Below are 19,670 nucleotides of genomic sequence, written 5' to 3'. Positions count from 1 at the left end.
AGATAGATAGATAGATAGATAGATAGATAGATAGATAGATAGATAGATAGATAGATAGTAAAAAAAATACTTAATTTATTACTAGAAACTGTTGTAAGTTAAATTTTATACACTGTTCTTTTTTTAACTGTGACTTCAAATTGAACCAATATGTGTGATGTTGTGAACATTTCATGTAGCATTCAAGAGTAATAAATGTTTTAGTGAAGGTGAAGTAATTTCTTTAAAATCTCCACTATACCCCAAAATTTCTATTTTTTTTGCAGCTGCAGCCAAGTATCATGACATATTGTAAGATACACAAGTTCATGGTAAACAGCAAAGGAGTTGTAAACAATCTTGTGTTTTTGAGCTCTTTATAGTGCCACCATCTAGCCTTGATGACATTGTTGTGACTTGGTGAACTTGTAGTTTATTAATATTAGATTTCTAAGTATTCTTATAAGTAAGTAAACATTACATTTAATATGGAATTTGAGGGAAAAAAAAATTAATTTAACATGAGGAAAATAAAACCTATTTCACAGGGTCCTATTACCAATTATATATTTCTGTTTAAATCCCCCACCTCCTATAAAATTTCCGTGAAAGATTTCTGTGGCGTAAATAAAATGCAAGTTAACTTTAGTTAAGAGTACATGACATAAGACTACATCTCCAGGACTATTGAGCAATATAATTTTCCTCTGAAAGAGGATTACAGCAAAACATTACATCTGCATTTACCATTCAAATAAAGAAATCAATTTATAGATAAAGCTATGAGATGAGGGTTTACCGAAAGTGACACAGCATCTTGCTCTTGACAGCTGTTTGGCATTACCAAGTGAGGTTAAAAAGGTTGAAATGTGCACAGCCGTACTCCTTACATTCCTCTATGGCTTTTTGTCAGTATATATATTATTATAATTATTATTTTTTATTCACTTGCAAATCCTTTTCTAATCTCTAATATCCTGCAGTAAGGCACCAGTATATTATGTTTGCTTTATCCTTTATTTTGTTTTATTTTTGCAGCGATTCTCAGCAGTGCAGTAATTCGTGTTACTGTTCTGATGAAGCCTTCAACCCCGTGTGTGGCTCAGATGGTGTGGAGTTTCGCTCTCCCTGTCATGCGGGATGTAAAATAGTCAACATAAAAACAATAGGCAGGATACAGAACGTGGTAAGCTGTATTTTACTTCTGTTACTGGAACTGCCGGGAACTTTCTTCATAGCACAAAAATGGGGGGTGGGCTGACAGTGGGAGTTCTGCTAGAACAGGACTTGGCATGAATTGACTTAAGGAGGGTTTTATGTGAGTAGTGAAAAAAGGGAATTTTTTCTTGAAACCAGTAGGTTTAACAGGATTGTTAAGCTAAATAAGAGATCCTGTCAACATTTACTTTAATAAATATGCTTTATTTTGTTAAATGAGTTGAACATTTTGGAAAATGTTTTACAAAAAAAAAAACATTTTTTTTGTGTGTGTGTTCCAGAGAAGAAAGTCATAGTTTTGAACAACATAAACGCAGTAGCTGAATGATAACCAGATGACTGAACTTCCTTTTTGTTTAGAAATTAGGCATGTTAAGAACTAGGAACATCATTACTTGTAATCACAGAGTTCAGAGGTATGTGGAAGAGAAACATGATACCAACAGAATCACCACATATATGATTATGAGAGTTGATGTCACTCGATTAGAGGGTTGAAGATGAAGAGAAACTATTTAAGGGTTTTAAAAAGTGAGGGATGTATAAAATGCAGAAGTAAACACACTTTCTTACCAAAAAAAAAAAAAAAAATTAGTATACTTGAAGTTCTCCCAAGCTAATATGTTTATTTTAAGTTTTAAGTAATGTCAGTATACATAAATATATTTGCATTTGTGCTATGCTATATGAACTAGTTAATTACTTAAAGCACTTTTTTTTCAGTTAAGGAGATTACACTTTACATTAAACTTATTAATATTAGCGTATTAATATTAGTTTTTCCAAGTATTCTTATAAGTGAATTTAACATCTTACTTATAGCTTGCTGTTTAAATTTTATATGCACTTTACTTAGAGCATTTTCAGCCCAGGCTCATTCTGAAAACGTAGCCCTATATACATTTCTGGAGAGCACCAAATATGTCCCATAAGCTATGTTTTTTTTTTTTTTTATGAATCCACCGGAGGCTGGTGGTTTTCAGAATGAGCCTATGTTGGACATTTTTGTTATTTAACCAACTCAGGCTCATTCTGAAAATTTTGTCATATATACGTTTCTGGAGGCCGCAAAATACGTCCCCTATTATTGCAGTTTTTCAAATTCACGAGAGGCCGCTGTGTGCGCTTTTACATATCTCAAATGTCTCTCGTGAGTGCCATTAGTGCCCGAAGTTCTCGTGTAAACCCACCAGAGGCCGCTGTTGACTGACTGTTTGACTGACTGAATGAATGATTGACTGACCGACCAATCGACTGACCCACCCTCCTCCTTCCCTGAACCCAACCAATGTTACCCGTTGTCGTGGTCAATTCCTCTCTGCGTCTTAAGTTCGCCGACATACATGACAAGCTAAATGGACAAAGTGGTTGCAGCGGGAAAGCTGTCCACACAGAGGTAAGCGATCAACTGGTAAGGAACGGTGAACGGTGTCACAACGCCCCATAGCGTTCATTTAAGAAATAAAATGCAGCCATACGTACCTCTGGCTACATAATTTGCGGTGTGTAGAAACGTATAAAAAGCTACGTTTTCAGATAGAGCCCTGAAAACGAAACACCAAAACACTTTTTTTGAGCTGTTGACAGTCGTATATGTGTCCCACACTGCTAAAAACACTATTAAGACACCTATATCTCACTAAAAAGTGTAAATTGGTTGTTTTTGCGTTATTTCAAGCAAATTCGTACTTCCTGTTTGAAACGAATTTTTGAAGCTGCGTCACGGTCATGACAAAATAGCGTGTAATCCAGCGTGCAGACTGGGCGTCTGTGCCAGAGTGAGTCTTATTACGTCTTACAGTGTGATGCATTAATGCATGAGTAAGGCTTGGTTCAAACCAATCAGCGCGCTCTATTGTGCAACTTCATTAATATTCATTACTGTGTTTACACGACAGAGACGCCACGTTGTGTTGGCAAAACAAGCGTGAAGTGTTGCTTTTATAGTTTGCTGCCGTTAAGTTTCGTTTTCTTTTTCTCTCTGTGAGAGCTCAGACTCACGTGTGGATTAACAGTGTACGCGACGCTCGACAACAATAACTTACGCGTCTAAGGAGAATTATTGTTTACCTGAGAGCTGTTCTCATCTGCAAACGCTGAGATCCGGATTCACTTGTAGTATTCTCTTCATAAAGACGCGGCTCTAGTTGCTGTGGATTGTCCTGTCTCTACAGATTTGGTAAGTGAGCAGCTCCTCGAATCAAATATCTTGTTTGTCGCGAGGGGCATGAATTAATTGCCTGAATGAAAGAGCCAAACTGCAGTTAAAGTCCACCATTTAATAATTTGGCAAATAATTCCACTACAGATGTCCATGTAGGTTAAACACTTTTTAAAATCACTTTCTACTGTGTGTGAGTATTTTGACTGAAACTCGCGCGTGCTCAAATAGACACTCCCTCACTCTCCCACTTTAGTTCCTCCGACACTCCCCCCTAAACAGAGCTGGACACGCCCACTTTTCTGACTTTTTCCAAAGTAGAGGTGTGAAAACACCCTGCTGAAACGAGGGGGTTTCATGGCCCTTTAACAGTTTCCCCAGATTGGGATGCATTGATGGTTTCTATTTATTTATCCATTCAAGTTCCATTATGGAAGCTTGATCTCTGCTCTGACAAATTTAAAGTGAAAAACTAACAAGGGATTTTATAGAAATTTTTGGTATATAGTCTGGGATTGTTGTGTCGATTGTGGAACAAAACAGTTATTGAGCTGCAGGTACTTTTTTACACTAAGGGCTTAAATAAAATGTTCAACTACATTAGTTAAACTACAGTCTAGAGTACAATTTCCGACATCAAGATTTAATGGAGCAGAGATTACACATTGTATACAAGTGATAAGTAACATTACTGCTTTAAAAGAGATTTAGTTGCTTTGAAGAGTAACCCTGTTGGAACTTGGAACAGTTAATTAGACATATTTGAATAATTATAATTTTGCACACATTCATGTACTTAACAGTTTTAAGACAAAGGGTTTACTAAAGTCAACTAATAGTTTTTTTACAGTGTGTAGTACCTGTTGGGGATTGAAATAAACAGTTTAATAAAAAGTCTGGTGTGTCAGATGAAGAGAAGCCTCAGAGTCGAAGATGCAATTAAAAATGAAAAATGTACTCAAGATAGTTTACAGTTCTATGGCAGAAGGGCTTCACACTCGGATGAGTTCGCAGGCCGATCTGACTTACAGTACAACAACTCAGCAATTATACTCTTTACACAAGTTCAGAAAAGGTGGGATCCAGGTAAACAGTTTGCATTGCTTACAACAGAAATAGACAATTCTAAATGCGTGCGTCAATGAAGTATTGTATCTGACTCCAGACATGGATGGCGGCATGGATCCTGGGGGTCAGGTCGACCCTAAGTTATTAAGAACTGATCTCCGACCTGTGAAAAAGCTAAACACAATAGGAATAGGAACACAATAGACACAATAGACCATCTATGTTAAATACTCAAGGATGTTTCTTGTACGTTCAGCTGTGTTATCAAACTGGTCCAAGACCGTTTCCATCAACAGTCTGATACCATATCCAGACTACACACAGTGTCTTACTCCATACAAAAGGAATTACATTAAAATTAATTATAATCAAAAACAAATCAATCAAACAGCTATAATATTGTAGACAATATCAGGACAACTAAAACAAGTGTGTTTTTTCTCCTCTGCATCGGCACTCCGTTCAGAGGGACAGATGGAGAAAGAGACAGATCTCCATGACCTATGACCTGGTTTGTGTGTGTCTCCTGAAAACAAAGTTAAAATAGACAGGCAAAAAGAGAAACAAGGACACTGAACATTCTTACAGTAAGCAGTGTTAACTTATTCCTTAGTTAAATCAATTCAAAGTTAAATACTCATTCAGGTAATCAATTGAATATATAATCAAACTGATGAGAAACAGGATGTTTGAAAAAAAGGATAAACGTCGAATAAAGGTTGATGTATTTGAAGGTAAGGTGTTAACTTTCAGACCTGAAATATACATTTTAATGCACCTTGAGAAAATGTTAAGTACACTATTGTAAAAAATGCTGAATTTCACACAATTAATTTGTGTTGGAAAAACATGAAGGAATTAAATTAACTAAGAAATGAGTTTTTACAAATTTAAGTGGATTGAACATAAAACAATTACGTTGTCCCAGAAATTTAAAAATATATATATTTCTTTTAGCTCATTTTAAATAAAAAGTTTGAACAAACGACAAATGGCATTTTTGTGTAAATATGTACTCAGAATATTTTCATTTATTCATTCATTCATTCATTCATTCATTCATTAATTCATTCATTCATTCATTCATTCATTCATTCATTCATTCATTCATTCATTTATTTTCCTTTAGCTTATAGTTTCTTTATTCATCAAGGGTTGCCTTATGAATGGACCGCCAACTTATCATATGTTTTACTCAGCGCATGCCCTTCCAGCGGCAACCCAGTACTTGGGAAACACCCATACACTCTCACATTTACTATGGCCAATTTAGTTTACCCAATTCACCTGTTACCGTATGTCTTTGGACTGTGAGGGAAACCGGAGCACTTGAAAGAAATCCAAACAAACACAGGGCAAACACGAAAACTCCACGCAGAAATGTCAACTGACCTAGCTGGGACTCGAACCGTTGACCTGAGGCGAAAGTGGTAAGCACTGAGCCACCGTGCCGCCTGCCTCAGAATACTTAACTTTGGTAAAAGATTAAGAATACATGTAGGCAAAGTATACTTACACTTAAGTATACTTTATTAATAAAGACAAAAATATTCTGAGAGAGATACTTCCGTTTTAGTTGTTGTTTAAAAGAAGTAATTGAAAAATCTTTTGAAACAATATTAGAAGTTGTAATGAATATACGTAAGCCTTCTACAAATTAGACAAAAACACATGATACAACACTGTCAAATAAATGCAAAAAGTTTCCCAGGGCACCATCTTGAGAACTTTACTAGTCCAGCTATTCATTTATTCAAAAGTTTTGCAACAGAACAACTTATATAAACAAATTCTGTAAACACAAATGCAAATACTAATTAAATTATGTAAAAAAAAAATTAATAACAAAACGGAAGACAAAAGTATATACTACAAGCTATTTAAATGTAATTTAAACCAACACCACACAACACACCTTTGGGCAAGTTAAAACAATCAAGAAGTTAATGTACCAAGACCATTTCTTGCCTGAAGTGCAATGGACAAATGCAGCATGAAATTTTAGTAAAGCATGGCGGCAGACTGCAGCAGCAAAGACGCAGATACATTACATAAACCTAGCATGGGGGATATCACTCCCCCACAGCCTTCCAGAAAAGTTCAACAACCTTTGCACTTGTAACACACAGTAACAGCCTCTGTCTACTGGAAAGCAGATCCACTGTTAAAAGAACATGCTGGGATGTTTTGGGATACACTCTGCTGGTCATCACAGAATGCACGTTCTTTATTTCACTAATATCAGGTCTGAATCAGCCTGTTGTACAAAATCAGCAAGGAAATTGGCTTATTTACAATATTACATTTTCTCATCAGTGTACTGGAATGCAGTTTCTAAGGGCTTTCCATCTCAGCAAAAATTAACATGAGAAAGAAAAAGAAAATAAGGCATTGCAAAAGAAAAAAATAAGTTATTTAAAACAATTTATGTTTATAGTTGGCAGGTTTGGGTCAATTAAATATTACTGGTGCAGATTACTCTGTTAGTTTGGTTTATTTGCACTTATTTGCTATTTTACACCTTCAAAAAAACTCTGGTGCAGTTTGAAATATGAATGCAATATGGACCAAAAGCATTCATGAGAAGTAAAAACAGTGCATGATATCACAAGATGCATTTTTGTTCAAACTTGTCTCCTATCTTCATTTGTGTGCGAGACAAAGAAATTCCTTTTGCTACTCTTATGACTTCTTTGCTCATTTTAGAAGTTCTTCATGTGTTTTTAAATGATAAAATATGCATCACATCTCATGTATATAGTGGCGTAGGGGAGTGCGAGGTCTAGCAAGGTGGTCATTTTCTTGAACATTTTCAGACATTTTCTAGAATGACAAATCATGCTCGTTATACTCATTAACTTAATTAGATTGTTCAGCTTGGTTTATTGACAAATAAAAATACCATTAAAATTAACTAATATATTAACAATAGCGATGTTCCTATCAGGTTTTTCTTGCCCTTGAGTCTGATTCTGAGTCATTTGATTTTGAGTCTCTACTGACACCGAATCTGATCCGATACTTCTATAATACATAAAAAAAGAGTGAAGAAGAGTGAAGAAAAAGACTCAGGATGTTCCTTATTTTTAATTTAATTCACCTTATTTTAACATTTAACAACTCTGTTAACAAACAGAGCACTGCTGTAAGGTCTCTTGAACAATCAAGTAATAAATAACATCAATTCTTCACGGTAAATCATCACCTTAGAATTATAAGGTTCTATCTGACATTTTTGTCAAAATTGAGCTATTGACATACAGTATTCTTATTAAATGACAACTTATTTATATCATAGGATTTTTTTAAAATAAGTTGTTTACATTTTAAGACTTTTTATAAAAAAACAAAAACAGATGTTACACACATACTGTTTGCTATGGAATGCAAAAACTTTGAAGCGCAATGCCTCAACCTTATAATTCCAAGGTGATGAAATAAAAAAATAAAAAATAATATAGAAACAAACAGCACCATAACTGAAAATACCCGGCAGGCAAGCCCAAGTTTACATATCTCACAGTTTGCTATGGCAATGCTGACGCCATCAACTTTATAATACCTCCAGACCACAGACATACTCGTGTTTTCTGCTTCAAGCTAGTCAAGTTTGAGTCAAGAAAGAGGTCTAAGTTTGTGTTACCGCATAACTATAGATGTGTTAAAAATAATGAGAATAAAAAAAATATATATTTATATTATTTGTTTTATTTCGGCTAGAATAAAAGCAGTTTTAATTTTTTTAAAAACCATTTTATAGACAAAATTATTAGCCCCTTTGAGCTAATTTGTTTATTAATAGTCTACAGAACAAACCATCGTTATACAATAACTTGCCTAATTACCCTAACCTGCCCAGTTAACCTAATTAACCTAGTTAAGCCTTTAAATGTCACTTTAAGCTGTATAGAAGTGTCTTGAAAAATATCTAGTAAAATATTATTTACTGTCATCATGGCAAAGATAAAATAAATCAGTTATTAGAAATTAGTTATTAAAACTATTATGATTAGAAATGTGTTGAAACAATCTCCCCTCTGTTAAACAGAAATTGGGGAAAAAATAAACAGGGGGGCTAATAATTCTGACTTCAACTATATATATATATTAGAGTCCTGATTGGGAGGTAACAATTTCTGCCTGATTTCTGATTATATGATTGGATCTTGACATCCCTAATTAACATAACCAAATTTGAAGCAAAACTGCATGTCAGACTGTGCCTCAAAGCCTGTGGTAAAGCAGATGAGCTGGCAGGACATGCGGTGGGCACAAGAAGTTAGGAATCCCTAAAAAAAGTTATGTTTGTTAATGTTTTATTCATTTCTTTATAATGATTGTTTAGTTCGATTTTCCTAACATTTAAAAATACCACCAGAATAAAACTACATATGTAAAATGAATAAAATACATAGACCTTCTCAAAATATTTTACTTAAATAATTCAGGCAACAGGCATCACAGTGGCGCAGTGGGTAGCACGATTGCCTCACAGCAAGAAGATTGCTGGTTGGAGTCCCGGCTGGATCAGTTGGCATTTTTGTTCAGAGTTTGCATGTTCTCCCCGTTAGTTAAAGTTATTTAAAATAAAATGTAAATACATGTTAACTCACAATTCATGCATTAACTAACTTCAGAAAGCACAACTTTGAGTTTTAAAAATAATTAAAATCAGCTTTATTCAGTTAAAAACAACAATCTTTGATTATAAATCTTTTCTGTCAAGTACATTATTTTGTAATGAAATTTGAATATAATGTAACAGTAATTTATTTGTGTTCTAGATATTTTTGCTTTTGCTTATATTCATGGAGTTTTATGACCTACTTTGACTACAAAAAAAGCACTTCCTCATACCAAAAAAAGCTTTCTTCAAAGGAGTGTGATGTTTATCTGCCAGGCATGAAATTAACTTTAGAAAACTGTCTTACGGAAAAGCTCTGTTAGAGAAGTGATGCTGGATTTATAGGTTTTGTGGTTCCCAGAAGCTGATTAAAGTGTCTGTTATTCATTGATAAGGTATGCAGCAAGCTGTTGACTATGAAAAAGACAGCAGCGTCTGCCTGTTTTTTTTTTTATTTTTATAATATGACTGTACCACTTTCCCATTTTTAAATCCCTACAAATAACAGCAATGGTAAAAAATATAAATATCAATGGTCTGACTGTAACCGATCAAAAGTGACACTACTAACACTACTAACTAATAATCACTTTTGTGTTATCTAACATTAAATGTGCTTATCCTCCACAGACCTACACAGACTGTGGATGTGTGAAATCCAGTGGTTCTCCAGGCTTTGCTTTTGCTGGACCATGTGCAAGTGGCTGTAGTAATCTCCTCATTCCCTTTATGATTCTGTCCTCCCTCACTTGCTTTGTGGCTTCACTTTCCCACACTACATCCTTCATGATGATCCTCAGGTATACCTTCTAGTTTCAGTGTATTTTTGTCAGTATGATCTCTACTGAAATTAACTATTTATTTCAGCAGCTTTATAATACTTAATTGCTTATTTGAAAGAGCTGTAAATGTCCTTGATCACAAAATGGACATAGTAAAAGTTAAAGAATTAATTCACCCTAAAATGTATAATTATGTTATTACTCATCTTCATTTGCTTCCACCTTCGTTCATCTTGCAAAGAATGAGGATTAAAATATTTTAGATTAAATCTGAGGGCTCTCTTATCCCTCATAGACAGCAAAGGTCCTGAAATGTTCAAAGTCTAAAAACGGAATCAAAATTGTTGTCAAAGCATTCCATGTGACTTCCATTCCATGAATCAACTCTGTTCAGTTGTTCATGCATTCATTGTCAGAGCAATTCAATTCAGTTCAATTCAGCTTTATTTGTATAGCACTTTTACAATGTAGATTCTGTCAAAGCAGCTTCACATAAATGGTCATAGTAACTGGATCAGGGTAGTTCAGTTTTTAATGTTGAAGTTCAGTTCAGTTTAGCTCAGTTCAGTGTGGTTTGAAGTCATTATTGAGACTCCAAACACTGAAGAGCAAATTCATCGATGAGTAGCTTTTCAGATCCTGAACCATGCAAGCCAGTGGCGACAGCGGAGAGGGAAAAAAAACTTCACCAATAAGAGAGTGAAGAAAAAAAACCTTGAGAGAACCAGACTCAGTTCGACACGAGCATTTTAATTTCGCCACTGGCCAAAAGTCTTGTGCAGAACTGCAGTCTCAGCGGTGGAGGCTGGAAGCTGGCCTCAGCGAAGATTCGTCTGTCCCTGGAGCGTCACTGGAATCAGTCTAATGCTCTCCACTCCCCAGGGTGTACATTTACTATTGGAAATGCAAGGCTTGTATTTTACTGTTGACTATAATGGCAAATATGTTGTACTATCCTAAGTAAACATACACTAAAACCTGACTTGGGGGAGTAGACAAACAAATTTTACAATACAGGTACAGATTGCCTAATTGGGAGGACCAGGAGTATTCCCGGTGGGCCGGTCTGTTTTTTGGCCAAAAGGGCTGGTGTTCCTAGATGGCTGCACTTAGAGTAGTCACACTTTTTTAATTCATTCATTCATTCGTTCGTTCGTTCATTCATTCATTCATTCATTCATTCATTCATTCATTCATTCATTCATTCATTCATTCATTCATTCATTCATTCATTCATTCATTCATTCGTTCATTCGTTCATTCATTCGTTCATTTGTTCATTCTTTTATTTTCTTTTCGGCTTAGTCCCTTTCTTAATCCAGGGTCGCCACAGCAGAATGAACCGCCAACTTATTCAGCACGTTTTTACGCAGCGGATGCCCTTCCAGCCGCAACCCATCTCTGGGAACCCATCTCACACTCATTCACACACATACAATTTAGCTTACTCAATTCACGCGTACAGCATGTCTTTGGACTGTGGGGGAAACCGGAGCACCCAGAGGAAACCCACACGAACGCAAGAAGAACATACAAACTCCACATTGAAACGCCTACTGACCCGGCTGAGATTTATAAGCACTAATTCTTACAGAAAATAGATTCTGATACTATTAAACGTTACATTGTGTTAACTGTTCAAATACATTTTCATAAAAATACAAGTACTGAATTGGAAATGACATTTTAAAATATATTTTAAAATAGTCAGCCGTGAACTGAAGTGGGCCGGTCTTAGGCCTGAATCCTCAGGGTTCAAAAGGAGTCCCACTCCGTCCCTGGTTCAGTAAATGTATAAAGTCATGCTTACAGGTTTTTTTTTTATTTTTATTTTTTTGCAGCAGTGTGTGCTTGGAGCTTCCTATAATTACTACTGAAGTCACATAGAATGTTTTTGGTTTCTGTTCTGAACTTTGAAAGTCTCATGACTATTGCCATGGTCTGTGGAGGATAAGGGAGCTGTCAAATTTTATCTAAATTATCTTTATTTGCATTTCAAAAATGAACTTAGAGGATTGGATCAATGCGAGGGTAATAACAAGCTTTTCATTTTTGTGTTAACTATTTTTTTTTTAAATGAGAGGAAATTCGACATATTATCTAAAATTTATGTATCACCAAAACTACAGGGACATACAAAAATCAGGTAATTATATAAGCATGTACATAAATGATGTAATCATTCATTTAAAAATTAATAATTATAAAGATTTTTTTATTGCAAAGTCCATTAAACTCAATAAGAATAATGTTATAATTTCCAATTTTCTAAATTGATTAAGAGAAAATCTATGAGATATCCATTTATGTGAAGAACATTAAAGGGATTAATGTTGCTATTTTTAAAAAAGCTAATAGCTTTAAAAATTGTGGCACATCTTTTGTCTAAAGAAGACTTTCGAGGTGAACTCGCTTAGCAGGATGTGACTTGTTATAGTGCATTAGCACATTTGCATAGTTGCTATGAACAAGAGCAATGAACTATATCTGCTTCGAATTATGTACATTATGTAATTATGTAAATTATAACATTTCTTTAATGGCATCAATTAACCATTAAGTTTGACACAGATACATGCAGTCTCTTTTTTAAAACAGGTTTTTCTTTAGTCCATGGATTCAAAATGTGAACCAAACATAATACACATAAGAATAATGAATAATGGTATATTCTATGAAAAAAAGGGTGTTAAAATGAGCACTAGTTTTTGATCTTCTAATCTCTGCTGTGACTAATGTGTTCACTTTACTATATATTTTAAAGCCAAAGGTGTCCCTCATTTGTCTTGCATCTTGCCCTTCAGCAATAATATGACATAGTATCATTCTACCTTCGTCAAAAACCTGTCTGTGCAAGCCCTGTCAATGTGTCGAAAAACTGCCATCAGTGTAATAACAGGCCACAGACCTGCCCTTATTTTCCGAAAATGCCTCAAGGAACATGTTAAAAAAAATCAAAGAGTTCAAAGTCTAACATTCAGTAGATTGAATTGAAATGTCATTTTTGAACACAAAATGCTGTAAAATTGTGTATAAACTGTGATGTTTTCACTAAACAAAATCTGTTGGCTTTTACCCAGGACCGTGACTCCGGAAGATAAGTCTTTTGCCGTGGGAATTCAGTTCATGCTGTTCAGAGTTCTTGGTAAGCAATAGAAAGTCAATCAGGCAGAACAGACATGTCATATATTAATAAAACATGTTACTGACAAACCAACCAGAAGGACGCCGAGTACAGTCAACAAAATATTAAAGCAACATGTTTTATGATGGTATGATAGACAAGATAACAACTTCAAGCAGTTTTACTGTAGTTGATGTTTTACCAATCTGTGATATAATCACCCGTATTGCAAAAAGTACCCACATTGAGGGTAAAAAAAACATTCAATGCAAAAGAAAAAAAAAACTGTAATAACACAGTGAAAATGCTCCTCTAATTAAAGTTATTAAAGCAAATAAAAAGTAATATGAATAAAAATGAAATTATACAATATGATCCAGTTTATATCACAATTATGTATTTTCTCTATTATCATCTATAGAATGCTGTTTCCTAATACAATACAAAAATCTGTCAAAAATCTGGGTCACACTTTACAATAAGGTTCATTATATAATGGTAATTAATGTATTTACTAACATGAACAATACATTTACTACAGTATTTGTTCATGTTAGTTAACGTTAGTTATGAAAATACAGTTGTTCATTGTTAGTTCATGTTAACTCATGGTGCATTATCTAATGTTAACATACACGAGATTGGATGTTAATAATGCATTAGTAAATGTTCAATTATGTTTAACAAATGCTGTACATGTGTTGTTCATGATTAGTTCATGTTAGTAAATGCATTTACTAATGAACCTTATTGTAAAGTGTTACCAAAATCTATCCTGATTTTATTAAAAGAGTTTCACAGCTATAGCTACATGACAATTATCAGTACCAAAAAAGTTATTGAAGCAGTTAAACTCGCTATTAGAACATTGAAATTGTTGAATTATAGGGTCCCACTTTATATTAAGTGGCCTTAACTAATATGTACTTACACAGGAGTTAATAGTTTGTTACAATGTACTTATTGTGTAAATACATGTATTTACTGTGTACTTATGCTTGATTAAATACATGTATGTAAATAAATTTGTAGTTAACTTTTGTAATTACATTTGTAAATACACTGTTGACCATCCCTTACACCTTAACCCACCCTTAAACCTACCAATGCCACCAAACCTGTCCATAACCCAACCCCTATCCCAACTCAAAAGCACCACAAGTGTTCTCAAATACATTATAAACACAGTAAGTACATTGTATTTATTTTTTCATGCAAGTACATAGTAGTTAAGGACACTTAATATAAAGTGGGACCAATAACTGTGAAAGGTAGTAGTTGCTCATTATTAGATCTCAGGCAGGAAGCAGAATGCCAACTGTACATTCTAAGGCTTTACATGTATTGCAGTTATTAATGTTTAATTGCAACTATTACATTTATTAGTAATACCGAACAGCAATGCAACATGCTCACACTAAACACACATTTTTCGCTTTTATCCTAGCTCTTTCTTTTCTATTCAGTGTCTTTAGAGGCCACATGAAGAATTACACAGCACTAACACAGGTGTTTCCTATTAACAAGATATTTATGTATTGTCAAAAGCCATGGTTAATAATGGTGTTTTTTTCTGTATATGTTTTATTGATTGTCAAAGTGCCAGTAGGTGTTGACATGCCTTTTTTATAAATCACCAAGGGCCACATATTTGTCTTAAAACTTCCTTAATCTTCAACTGAACAAAAAAGTCACCACCTGGAATCAATAATTTAACAGTAGTTTTATTTTTTGTGTGAACCATGTCCCTTAAATGTGAACTTTTGAAGTCTGACATTACAGTATCTACAATAACAATCTAATCACGATTTCTCAACGTGCATTTTTTAAAGGGCATATTCAGACCTGCCCTTGTTTGGTGCAGTGGCAACAGTTTTTGTTTATTTAAGTTTGCCAAGTATTGTGAAAGTTCAAGTGATAACTTAATTTTATCATTTTACCAGCATTCATTACAGATAATATGTGCAGGATGAGGTGTGTTAAAACAATGTTTGAGTCTTTCCATTTTTTATTCTCACAGACTATTTTCTGTGTAACTCACGAATGTGTGTAATTTATTGAAGCTGTATATTAACAAAGACCTTTTATTCCCCGACAGCTTTCCTCCCATCCCCAGTGCTGTATGGTACTGCGATCGACACTGCATGCCTTGTGTGGGGAAAGAAATGCAGTAAATCAACATCATGTCTGTACTATAATTTAGACCTTTTCAGACACAGGTAAATTCACAACTGCACTGCTATGAAAAGTTAAATATCTAACACTGGATTTACTTAAAAATACATGCAATTGGGATCTTTTTAAGGTCAGATATTTGTTTCCCATTCTGGCCAAATCCCCTCTAAAACCATTAAAGTGAGTCTAATAGACTTTCTACGGCTTGACTGTGTCATGGGGTGCACAACAATGTGTTCGCTATGATTTAAAAAAAAAAGTCCCATTATTTTTCACAAATGTTGCCTTTATTGTACATTGCTTTACAGTAAATGGTTTCCTTGGAAAAAGGATTCATTGGATTTGCTACATTTTTTTAAGTGGTTGTAAACTATTTATTTGGGCTGAACAGTTTAAGTTAATCATTACCCCATTTAATTTGTTTGTTTAAATTTAACCCATATAAATAGTTTGCAACAATTTTCCAGAAATCATTTCTTTTTCTTTCTTTATTTTCAGTTTATGAAAGCTCTCCCTTAGTGGACTCTGATTGGTTAGCTTGCCGCATGTTGGCTAGTGCCCATATACCTAATTGTCCAGTTCCATTGTCTGGAAACTTTGCACCTCTTATTATAGCAGGAAATTTCAGGCGCTCACATTGATTGTTTTGCCACAGTAGCCAAACACATAACCGTAGTTAACATGCCTGTGGCTAAAAAAAGCATAAAACCTATAATTACAATTACACCGTGATGACATAAATATCAAAACACACCAGCATTCGAAGCTTGCTGGAATAAAAACTAGCATTGTAGGCGATTATAGGCATTTGACAGATATCAGCAAAATAATGAAGCAGATCCTTTTGCTTACATCTTTGCCACAACATTCATTTATGCTAGAAACCAATGCTATAAACATTTAGCGGAAAATGCATCAACAAAGAACAGTTGTGACCCATAATCCACAGCTTCTGTCTTTATGATGTGAACTGCTACAGTACATCATTGAGGAAAAGCTGTTGTGCAAACTGGCTTTGAACTTGCTTACATTGCGGATTAATTTATTTGTATTTTCGGTCACACTTTATTTTGATGGTCCGTTTATTGAATTTAGGTTACATTGCAACTAATTTTCATTAGATTATAAGTAAACTGTTATTATAGTCAGTTAAATGTCTGTTGGAGGAGCAAACAGTCTACAAATACTCAAAATAAAGTGTTCCCTTATTTTCTTCTTTATGCAATTCTAGCTTGTATGGCTATATCTATGGCAAGAACCAAGTCTCTCACAAGTCAGGGGAAGGACCATTTATTATCTTCGATTAAACTTACCTGCATGTCTTTGGGTTCTGCAGTTTACCACAGCCCATAGTACCCAAACATTAATACATAGAAAGACAATTACAATGGCCTTATGGCAGTCATGTTTATGACAGATTTATAACAAGTTATGTTGTCTTGGTAAGGTCAAGTTGTCATGACAAAAACACAGAGAAGTGTTGTTGTTTTAGGATTGTCAAGTTGCCATGACAAAGACAAACCCAAACAACGTCATCCTGCGTAAAATCTCATTCATATTCATCACATGTCATGTATTATTATAAAGAATTCATGGTACCCCCTTTAAGTAAAGTGTTGCCATAGTCTACATATTTGCTGTTACTTTCTAAATCCAGCATGCCTCAAAGAGGTCTTCCAAGTGACAGCATATTTACTACCTGAAGCTGCCCACCTTTTTTCTAACCCCCATTCATCGCATATTCTCAGGTGAAGGGGGTGTATAAACTGAAGGGTTTGTGATGTCACAAACTTAGAATTATTTAATTGTAGTCGTTTCACTGTAGGCATTCCTATACTCATTCTTTAAAAGACAATATCTACCTTTTTACTGAACTTTGAGCATTGCAAATTTCAAGACAATATTAAACATTAAGCTAGGTTAAAAAGGTGCCATTTTGTTTTTATGACCCCCTTTAAACCAGACCACTCTCACCAGGGGTCTGTTCTTCATGTGTGGATCACTCAGCTGGATTTGGTTATTTGACACAACCCAGGATTGTTTCATACTTCAAAACTCATCCGAAAGTTGTTGTTAAAGCAACAGTTCAGGTAGCTCAAACCTGCTCGGGAGCGGGCTTATTTCATGTAAATAAGATTAGATTGGGTCTTTTTAAGCAAAGGTATTACTGAAAGTATATACCGAATTCTGATGTTTTCTTACAGTAGAAGTTATATACAGAAAAATAGAAAATGGTTTTAAAAAATTTGATATAAATAAAATATTGTATATTTTTTAATTTTTTAAAGATTTATTATATATATAAGTACAAAGACTGTCATGGTGTGGTTCTCCCCAAGGGTTTCAAAGAGAACATTTATTATTATGAACTTTCAGATACAAATGAGTACTATTTTAAGGTACGTTAGCTTTAGTACAATTTGTGTATGATAATAGACATGCACATTATTCAACAGGTTTTCTTTTTAAGAAATAATAATTTATTCCGTCATGCACATTCTTTTTTGCATGGCTTTTTTGACAGTCATTCAGTCAACAGTCAGTTAAACAGTTATTCCTTACGGTGACTAAAATTGAAGTTGAATAAGCCTAGGCTACTGGAAAATCTGCTCTAATTGTGAAACTAAACAAATTGCTAAACACTCTTGAACATTAAAAGTCTAAAGTCTGCAGTCCACAACAAATGTGAAAAGTTTCATATTTAACAAACCGTTTACTTCATATTTTATATAATTTCTCACATGGATAATTGAATTATTAATATTGATAATGTCATGACTCTGATGTGCCCTCAGCCAGTCGTTGCATTGCTGATCATGATTTTGAGGATCAGTAGAGCTGTCCTTCACAACACATGCAGGAATCTCAGATCAGTTCATTTTAATCTGATTCGTGAACTTGTTTAAAAAACCAAAATAGCCAGAGATCAGTTATCAAGATTAAAAGATCCAGGATTTACCAAATCATCTTAGATCATTTAAGCGAGGTACGAAGAATGGACCCCAGGTTGAGATATTTTCAGTCCAGTTAACGTTCTGACTTTATATATCATTTTTTTTTACACAGATTCCTGGGACTCCAGATATTTTTTATATGTGGTGGCTTCGTCTGTTTCCTTCTGTCCTTTTTGGTGCTTCGGAGGGCAGATTCATCTCAACAACAACAACATCAACAACAACAACAACAACAACAACAACAACAACAACAACAACATCATGAAATGAACATTCAAACCAAAAGTGAAAGTTCCCAGGAAACGAAAGATGATAAACAGACTGTGAGCAATTCAAATGGACACAGCAATACAACGTGTCCTTAGAGAGTAAAAACATCTGTGATTGAAAGAATGAAACTGACTGTTTAGTGGGTGGAAGAAGGGCTTAAGAATTGTGTTTAATAAAATGAGTGTCTCAGCTTGCCATATATAAGCAAGCAGTTGTACAGGCCAAGTTTCTGACACTTTTCTGACAAAAAACAGACTGTGAACACACTCATTTCTACAAACAGCTGACATCGGTCAAAATGCAAAGTGGCAAAGTTCACTTCAAAAGACTATATTGTTTCTGTTATCTTTGCCAGTAAATGATTTTCATTGCTTTTCTTTGAAGTTTTATGAAAATTTTATCTGTGAACACACAATCTAGTACTTTACACATTTTATATGCTAACAATGTGAAAACTAAGTGTTGTTGTTTGAGCTCACTGTGGCTCAGTGCATCAAGAAGCCAAGCATGTGCATTTAATCTAAAAAAATGTATTTGTGGTGCTTTTTTATAAGCATTTTGTGTTGTTGTTCTTTTTTTTTTTTTGTAAGTACACCAACATTTTTTATAGTTTCTGTAAAATTTTCTCAATTTGTATTTCACTTAAAAAGCTATATGTTTGTTTTTTATACATTTTATACTGTGGTATATGAATAACCTTTCAAATGACTATATGTGAGTAATTTTTCATACAGTAAACGTATTGTACATGTTTAATCAGCTATGATTTTGCATGCTTCTGTGGTGTATTTTGACTTTTATTTTCTGAAAAATGTCCTACACGTGCCTACAGGTATGTGCTCACATTTAAAGCCATATCTATAATATTTTTAGCTAAAATATATGGCAACCCTTTACAATGAGGTTGTATTAGTTAATGTTAGTTAATGCATTTAATAACATGAGCAAACGATGATCAATACTTTTTTTACAGTATGTGTTCATCTTAGTTAACATTTGTTAATGAAAGTTGGTATTGTTAGTTCATATTAACTCACGGTGCATTAACTAATGTTAACCATAATTCATTCATTTTCTATCGGCTTGGTCCCTTTATTAATCCAGGGTCGCCACAGCGGAATGAATGACCAACTTATACAGCACATATTTTATCCAGCTGCAACCCATCTCTGGGAAACATCCATACACACTCATTCACACAAATACACTACGGACAAATTAGCCTACCCAGTTCACCTGTACCACATGTCTTTGGAGGAAACCGGAGCATCCGGAGGAAACCCATGCGAACGCAGGGAGAACATGCAAACTCCAC

General features: G+C 34.4%; 1 protein-coding gene across 3 annotated transcripts in view; it reads left to right on the top strand.

Moving 5' to 3' along the window:
* slco2b1 (solute carrier organic anion transporter family, member 2B1) overlaps positions 1-19,121 on the top strand; it is a 68,751-nt gene extending 49,630 nt beyond the window's left edge. For 2 of the 3 annotated variants that reach the window (XM_073935031.1, XM_073935032.1), the window contains 5 exons: positions 1,018-1,165; positions 9,681-9,850; positions 12,913-12,977; positions 15,055-15,175; positions 18,198-19,116. In XM_073935031.1, coding sequence (XP_073791132.1) covers positions 1,018-1,165; positions 9,681-9,850; positions 12,913-12,977; positions 15,055-15,175; positions 18,198-18,450 — 757 coding nt within the window. In that variant the 3' untranslated portion in view covers positions 18,451-19,116. Of the gene's footprint in view, positions 1-1,017; positions 1,166-9,680; positions 9,851-12,912; positions 12,978-15,054; positions 15,176-18,197 lie in introns of all 3 variants that reach the window. The other variant, NM_001037678.2, reaches the window with a different exon arrangement.
* Positions 19,122-19,670: the final 549 nt, after the last annotated feature.

This window comes from Danio rerio, chromosome 21 (assembly GCF_049306965.1).
Source record: "Danio rerio strain Tuebingen ecotype United States chromosome 21, GRCz12tu, whole genome shotgun sequence".
NCBI classification, from domain to species: domain Eukaryota; kingdom Metazoa; phylum Chordata; class Actinopteri; order Cypriniformes; family Danionidae; genus Danio; species Danio rerio.
This window is presented reverse-complemented; position numbering and strand designations above follow the sequence as displayed.